Source organism: Crocodylus porosus, unplaced genomic scaffold, assembly GCF_001723895.1.
Source record: "Crocodylus porosus isolate Cpor-Errol unplaced genomic scaffold, CroPor_comp1, whole genome shotgun sequence".
NCBI lineage: Eukaryota > Metazoa > Chordata > Crocodylia > Crocodylidae > Crocodylus > Crocodylus porosus.
Window position 1 is genome coordinate 68,392,993 of NW_017728947.1, and position 7,995 is coordinate 68,400,987.

At 46.5% G+C, this 7,995-nt stretch overlaps 1 protein-coding gene and 1 long non-coding RNA gene across 4 annotated transcripts in view; one reads left to right on the plus strand and one right to left on the minus strand.

Annotated features, from left to right (window-relative positions):
• The window catches only part of LOC109321531, a 24,395-nt gene extending 20,332 nt beyond the window's left edge, over window positions 1–4,063 (minus strand). The window contains exon 1 of one of the 2 annotated variants that reach the window (XR_002104077.1): window positions 3,886–4,063. This is a non-coding gene — a long non-coding RNA (uncharacterized LOC109321531). Of the gene's footprint in view, window positions 1–3,101; window positions 3,198–3,885 lie in introns of those variants that run through there. The other variant, XR_002104076.1, reaches the window with a different exon arrangement.
• A 159-nt stretch (window positions 4,064–4,222) lies between these two features.
• Window positions 4,223–7,995, plus strand: part of NUBPL (nucleotide binding protein like) — a 211,197-nt gene continuing 207,424 nt past the window's right edge. Inside the window, exons 1-2 of one of the 2 annotated variants that reach the window (XM_019552062.1) lie at window positions 4,223–4,416; window positions 4,939–5,086. In XM_019552062.1, the coding sequence (XP_019407607.1) occupies window positions 4,333–4,416; window positions 4,939–5,086 (232 nt within the window). In that variant the 5' untranslated portion in view covers window positions 4,223–4,332. Of the gene's footprint in view, window positions 4,417–4,628; window positions 4,679–4,938; window positions 5,087–7,995 lie in introns of those variants that run through there. The other variant, XM_019552063.1, reaches the window with a different exon arrangement.

The following is a 7,995-nucleotide window of genomic DNA, read 5'->3' on the forward strand; positions in this document are numbered from 1 at the left end:
TACCTGCAGTCAGGGTGATCTTGTTCCCTGCATCATTGCAGCCTGTTAGTGGGGTAAGGCTGCAACCACTAACTCCGGCCGCTCAGCTCAGCTGCAGAGCTCCTACTCCTACGGCAGCCAGAAGGGAACTGTGTGTCAGTCTCCGGCCTAAGCTGTTTATAAAGGCCGGGCCCTGCCCCCTTCTGGCCATGTGACCCACCTGGTTGGCCTGGCAACCAGGCACCTGAGCTGCCTGGGTGATTGACAGCTCTGCCAATCACCCTCACAATCACGGGGCACCTCTGTGACTCCGTGACAGGCGGGCACAGGCAACTTATTCTCTAAGAGAGAATCCCCTAGGTCAGGCATTCCCAACGGTTATGTGCACATTTGAATTTAAAAGCAGTGAGTGCCAATACAAATATTAAAGTTTAGAATTTAGATCAATCCCATCATCTCATCCATTACTTAAAATTGCATTAGATCCACAACTTCAAAATGCAGCTTCCTTTTACTTTGTATTCTTTTTAAGTTTTATCCATGGTGCCCATGGGCACCCCTTGGGAACTGCTGCAGGGTTTTCACTTCCTAGGAACTCCAAAAGACATAGCTCCTGACTGAAGTACAGTGCTTCCCAGAACTACTTCTTAGATAAGCACAACACTGTTTAATATATATGTAGCAAAAAACCCCAATTCAATCTTTTTTCATAGTTTAGATTATTAGCAGTTCATTCTTATACAACATCAGTCTTATTGTCCAATATTTGACCTGGTCTAAATAGTCTGACAACCTGCCTACTTCAGATTGCATTTCCTTGTGCCCTGTGATGGCTACTGTGCTGAGCTAAATGCTTTAGTGATTGCCCCTGCAAATATTTACTTTTCAAAACAAAGCTGATTTGAGTTTATAGCAGGGGTGGGTAAAATACAGCCTGCGGGCCAGATTCAGCCTGCGAGGCCATTCTATCTGACCCCCGGAGCCAATAAAAATTTTAGACAATTAATATTTCTCTCTCTTTGTTTCCTGTAAAAAATGACAGGAACCAGGGGCAGTAGGGTCCAAGGGAAGCCCAGGGGGCTTCTGCAATAGCAGGGCCCACCAGGCCTTGCCCACCTGGCTGCCTTGCACCAGAACCTCAGGTAAGAGGGGTGTGGGGGGGAGGGGCAGGGAAAGAGCATGGGAAGAAGTGGCCCCCTCGCCTGCCTCGTGGCCCACGTTCCCTGCTGCAGCTGCTCTTAGCCCGCATGGGGCTGTCCTAAGCAGGCACAGGCAGCCCCAGGCGGGCTGCGAGTGACTGCAGAGTGGGGCGCTGGCCATGGGGTGGGGGAGAGGCCACTTCCCCCCCACCCCAGCACCAGCTTGTAATCCAGCCCCACAGGCAGCCCAGGCCCCGCATTAGCTCTGGGCTTGCCTATAGGCAGCAGCTGCAGCCCCACTGCTTGCTGTGCTAGGCATCGTTGGCTGCTGCCGCCTGCCCAGAGCTCGTGTGCTGGACAGCCCAGAGGCGGTGGTGGCAAACACAGCCCAGCACGGCAGGCGGTGGGGCTGGAGCTGCTGCTGCCATGCACAGCCCTGATGGGTGAGCCCGCAGCCGGCACAGGGCCCAGGCTGGCAACAGGGGTGGGTTACAAGCTGGTGCGGAGTGCAGGAAAAGTGGCCCCTGCTTCACTTCTTGCCTGGCACCCCACACTGCAGCCACTCACAGGCGACTGGGGCTGTTTGTGCCTGCTCAAAACAAAATGAGGGCAGGGGGTAAATGGCAGGATGCCCTGCTTGTGCCCCTTGCCCCAATGCCCTGCTCATGAACTAGGCAGGGGGAAGGGCATTTCACATTTTTTAATGTACAACTAAGTTTTATATGACCTTTTTTTAAAGTGATTTCAATTTAAATTATGGCTCAAGTAAATTGACCTATTCATATGAGTAAAAGTTTTCAGGGCTGGGCCTATGTTACCAATTAATTACATTATTACAACTATATGTAACTACATAGAGGTTAAGACACTACAACAGAAACACTGGACCCTTGAAAGTCAGCCTCAAAAGTTCACATAATCTTTATACTCTTTTTAGTTGCTTATTTCCTATACAGTATAAATCAACTCAACAATTTTTAGTAATACATTTTCAAGTGCTAATTCACTTTGGAATTAGCACCAATTTGGCAGTGAGTTGTTCTAGACACAGGAGGATGCCCTTAATTGAATAGGGTCAAGAGAAGAATACATTTAAATGCAAGACATCTAATTTAATCCAAAAAACCCCCAATTATATTGCAATCATGGTTGTATTAAAATTGACTACAAATTTGGAGTCTTTAAAACATTCTTCTGTACTTCCTTAAAGGAAACCTTTATTAATTTGCATGAAAATGAAACATTGTGTTGTCCCACTTGATAAAGCTATTGAAAAACCAGGAGTGGAATTTTATAGAGCGATATCGAGATTTGCAGTTTTTATTAAGCCTTTCAAGAATAGCAGTAAAATCACACTTTAATTTTGGTGGCATTACCTAAATGGGAGGTTTTTAATCTTTCCAGATCATAGAGCCCCTTGTGTCAAGTTTGTTATAAAGTTGTGTATCCTCCATGATTCCATGTTGTGGAAATATGGGCATCCCATAGGTCTTTCATGATTCCCAGTATCTTGTGATTAACTTGCCTTTTACGATAATAAAGAGCATCTCCAAGAAAAATGTGTGCCCAATTTATTAAGGGATGTCACCATCCAATAATCTTCCACAGATTGTGGGTAAATCTGGTATTTTTTATTAGACCAACTAAAATAGTTGAAAAAAATTCTTCTTTGCAAGCTTTTGGGTACAAACACCCTTTGTCAGGCTGAGGAAGCGCCTGCAGTTCGTCTGTGCTCTTCCTGGATTCTGTTCCATCCAGGAAGAGCACAGACCAACTGGAGACATTTCCTCAGCCTGATGAGAGCTGTTTGTACCCAAAAGCTTGCAAATCATTTCCCCAACTATTTTAGTTGGTCTAATAAAAGATATCGAATTTACCCAAAGAACCTTGTCAGCCTATGTCCTTAGACCAACACGACTACTAACTTATACCACGTTATGCTAGGACACAGGAATTGCCATAACAATAAAATCCTTTTTCTACCTAGTCTAATATGTCCTAACTCCTCCAGAGGCTACAAAGGATAAAGCAGGAAACTCAATTGCAGCTGCTACACGATGATGTCTCTCTCACAAAGATCTTCTTAATTTAAAAAAAAAAACAAAACAAAAAACCAAGCAGACATTGCCTGAAGCACCTCCTAAGTTTTGCTCATATTAACTATTCCGTAGCAACACTCTGGCTACTAGTTTTCTAAGCAGAGCAAGCATTGAGTATCAAAACAGAGGCTGCCCCTTGAAATATGGATCAAGTTTTTATCCTTATTCCGTATCACAAAGGAGTGAGAATGACCTGGAGCAGGAGCCCATTGCAAACACAGAGGCAGTCTGGTGGGGATCTAAGATAGCTACACGCTAATGGGTGGAGAAGCAGATGCTCCTGGGGTGCCCTGCACCCCCCTGCCTGCAGCTGCACGCTTTGGCTGGAGTCCTGCATTCTGGTGCACTCACAACCTCATATACCAGTGCAGGGGGATCAACTGAGATATAGGGGGGCCATCACAGAGAACATTCCCGTTTTCTGCTACTCTGTCCACTATTGATTCGAAACCTGATGCCTTTATGTCCTCTATTTTTTTCTTCCAAAGAAAAATATGTTTTCTCTTGAAGGGAAACATAGAGGACATAAAGGCGTTAGGTTTCGTATCAATAAAGCACAGAGGTCACGGCCACCCTACTTGAAACCAGGGTTCAAATTACACTTGGACTCGAAGGGGGTCTGCAAAAAAAAAAAAAAATTAAGCTGGTTCTTTGATTGATAAATCTACCTATGTGAAAAAGCAATCCCACCGGAGACCCTCGTTACGATTTTGAAGTCTGACAGGGGGCTTTCGTCTCTTATGGGGGGGCAGTCCCCAGCCCCCCATTAATTGGCAGCTGCGTGAGACTCCTTGGCACGGCGGGGCCGTACTCTTCTTCACCACGGTCCGACCCTGCGGCGCTCAGCTTTGTGGGCTCGGGCTCGGGCCCGGGCCCGGGCCCGGGGGAAAGGCGGCTCAGCCTCGCCTTCTGCTGCCGGGGCCGGGCCTCTGCCCGCACGCGACGAGAGGGACTTGCGCACTACCACCTCACTGGCTCTCGAGGATCCCGCACAGCCCGGCCCAAGTCTACCGCGGCCGGAAGACGTCCTTCCCGCTGCCACCCGGGCGCCGGGCCGGGGCGGGGCGGGGTTTAGTTGCGCCATCGCCAGGCGCCGGCAGCGGGAGGCGGCGGCGATGGCGGTTGCCCGCGCCGGGCTGCGGACGCTGTGGCCCCGCGTATTTCTCGGCGGCGGCCCGGGCTTGTGCTCCCGTCCCGCGGTGAGAGAGGGGCCTTAGCAGGGCGGCAGAGAGGGCCCGGCAGCGTGGGGAGGCGGCTGCAGGCAGAGCCCGGGCGGCCCCTTGTAGCCCCGCGCGCTCGCTATACAGGAGCTCGGGGCGGTCCCTTGAAGAGCCACCAGCCACACGCGGGTGATGGCCTGGCCCGCTGCCGCCGCGCGGGCTTTTGGCAGCAGCCCCGGATCCGTATTGTTGGGGGAGAAGAGCGCGGTCCCGCCCTCACGTTGCAGCGAGGGAAGTTGAGGTCGGATACTAGGGAAATGTTGCTCTCTGGCAGGGTGATGAAGCACTGGAGCAGGCTACCCAGGGAGGTGGTGGTGGGGTCTCTGTCGTTGGAGGTGTTTAAGGCCCGGGTGATGGAGTCGGGGTGGTTTTGTTTTGAGCAGGGGTTGGACTAAGACCTCCTAGGGTCCCCTTTGGAGGGGAGTCTTCTGTGAGTCTCTGGCTTGTGTGGCAGTAACACATCTTGATGTAAGCCTGTAACACACTGTTTTTCTTTTGAAGTCATCAAATACCAGTGATGAGTTCCTGAAAGAGAAGCGTGCTCAAATCATGTCTCGAGGACTTCCAAAACAAAAGCCAATAGAAGGAGTTAAGCAGGTCCTGGTTTTGGCTTCTGGCAAAGGTGGAGTTGGAAAGTCAACAACAGCAGGTGAGATTTTGTATTTAGTCTGTTACCCACTTTTTATTGCCTATTAGTGTTATAATAGGCACATAAGCTATGTATTTATAGGTAGATGTATGTAAAAAAAAAAAACCTATTGTAGAGGGCCAGTCTCAAAATAAAGTGTGTTTAATAAAAATAAGGATGCTTAAAATAATTAACGATATACTATTATTAGTAAAACTAAAGAGGTTTTGGAAAAGATGTTACTTTTCACCACTTCGTAATTTTGCATTTCATTTCCTTTAACTTAAAACAGTGAAACAAGACAGGTCAGTTTCACTTCTGTGTATCCTGCAGGACTTTAAAAGGCTACTGTTAACTTCAAAAAGTTCACAAAGTTTGATTTTTAAATTTACTGTTACACAAGTAACACCTAATTACTGCAGTAAGAAAGAAATTAGAGGAAAAAACAAATCTTTCTTCTCAGTTTGTTTTCCCCGTGTTTTTGCCAGTACTCTATAGTCAGTTTCGGTGTGTACCCTGTATTATTCGTGGGTCCTGACCTTTTAGTCAGTTGAGCTCCACCTGGGTATAGAAATCCATCTTCATAGATATCATGTCTAGGAGAAATAGTTAAATTAGGTCTCAGTTGCACAAGTAGCTTACTGTAGACTGACCTCTGCATGCATGTGGAGACTCATTGACTTTTTGGAGGGGGGCAAGGAGCGGTGGGGCAGGGATCTCTTCACATGGGTAAGCTTGCAGGATCAGAATCATGGTCAGTGTTTGTTTGGCTAATTCCCATTTCCCAAAACAAAACTATAGCAAAATCACAGGAATTGGGAACGGGCTTCATGAGCACTTATAGTAACTGAAACAGCCTTGACCCATTTCTCCAAATTGCTAATTTTCAATAACTTACGTTTCTTTAACTGTATGATTCCTGGAAAGTAGAATGATTGTTTCATGTGGTTTGAGAGCAATGCAATAGTTTGTTTAACATTAAAAATAGTTGAAATTAAAACTACTTTGAAAACACTTGTTATTATTTGAAAACACTTTAATATTAAGTTTTGTAAATCTATCCAAAAATCTGTTCTACAGAATCCAAGTTAAGAACCTTTAACAATCCTGCCTGTTAAAAAAAATTATACACATCTTGAAGTCTTTTGATTGTGGGTTTTTAAATAAGAGACCTACACAATGCTAATTAATATGTACTTGCTTTTTTGGTTCATATTTTGGATTACCAGCATGGAATGTCTTGGTAAGACCTGACATAACAATAAAACCAAACACATACATAAATTTGGGTTGTCATAGTGGTTCGATCTTAAAATATAGTTTGTTTGTATTACTTCATTTTAGATTTCATTTCTCTCCAGATATAAAAACTTGAAAAACATCATCTTTATTTCTTTACAGCATGCTTGTGGCCAGTTATAATTCAGTGCTTCTGTTAGATTATTGATAGTTTGGTTTGTAAAATTGACTTCTGGCAATAAAAACAATTTATATTGATATGTCCACAAATGAAAAAGCCAACTTCATGGCTTTTAATTCCTAAGTAAAACTTGTTCAGTTTTTCACGTGTATGTTTAAATATGAAAGAAGTTCTAGTTCTTTAAACATATAAAGGGTTTGCCAAAATGCATTGACTTTTAGCAAATTATTAAATGAAAGAGAGCTCTTAAGTTTCAATTTACTATGTACCCAAGAAATACTGTGCTGCAGAGAGATTCTTCTTGCAGTGCATATTGCATTTTTTTACTGAGCAAAATGAAACATTGGACATTCTTCAAAATGAGAAGTTTTGGTATTAAGATGAACATGTAAGGGTCAGGTAGTTGGTTTGAATGACAGTTCTGCACTGCATCACTGTTGAAATATAAAATTAGCTTTCTTTTAAACTTGTGTTATGTTCCTTTTGTTAATAGAGGATTTTAAGAGAGATTGATTTAGACCAGTGATTCTCAACCAGGGTGCTGCAGTTAGGTGTACAGACATGATTAACAAGATAGATAAGATGTACAACCAGAGGCCACGTGCAGAGGAGTGCAAACGTTTGTTTCCCTGGGGACAAATAGCAGCAGCACACCTTGTGCCACGTGTGCTCTGGCATACAGCAGGTTACCCTGAGTGGGGTATTCCTGCAGCAGAGAGCCTGGCTGGCACCTGGAGTGTGGTGCCAGCCAGCCAGGTTTTGGGTGGTGTGTACTACTGCCACGTGCAGTGCTCCACTTGTTTTTGGCTTGTGGTGTGCGGTTTTTTGACCCTAGGATCTCCAAACTGTCAAACCATCTCCCCCCTCCCCTGTGCTGCAAGATAGCGGTGCAGGGAATGCCTGCATGTGTGGTGCATGGCACCACAAACAGGTGTGTGGTGTCACATATGCACGTCCGTGCTCACCTGGACGTGGCCAGAGGGTGTGTCCCCACAAGTGGGAACGTGTGTTCCCTGGGGGCAACTGTCAGCAGCACTTATTTGTGCTGTTGCTAATTGTCCCTGGGGAATTCCGCTGCATACATGCTCTGGAGTGCAGCAAGTTGCCCTGGGTGGGGTAGGGGAGGCTGCACCAGGACCCGAGTCCAGCTGCAGCTGTTCCTCCCAGCAGCCTTGCCTGGGGTTCTGGGGGCCTCCTGGGGGTCCAGTGGTGGTGATCCTGGTTTGCGGAGCCTGGTAGGTAGCCAGAGCATAGGTCTGGCCAGCCAGGCTCTGGTTTTGGGCTGCACACACTCCTGTCATGTGCACTGCCCCAGTTTTTCAGGCACAGGTCTTTTGACACTGGTGTCAGAAAACCCCCTGCTGCGCTGCAAATTAGCAGTGTGGCAAATGCCTGCATGTGCAGTGCATGTGGTTTGTGGCACTGCAGACAGATCTGTGGTGCTGCAGGCTGCACGTCTGGAAATGCCTAGAGGGTGCATCCACACGTGCAGGCACATACGCTGGTGTGG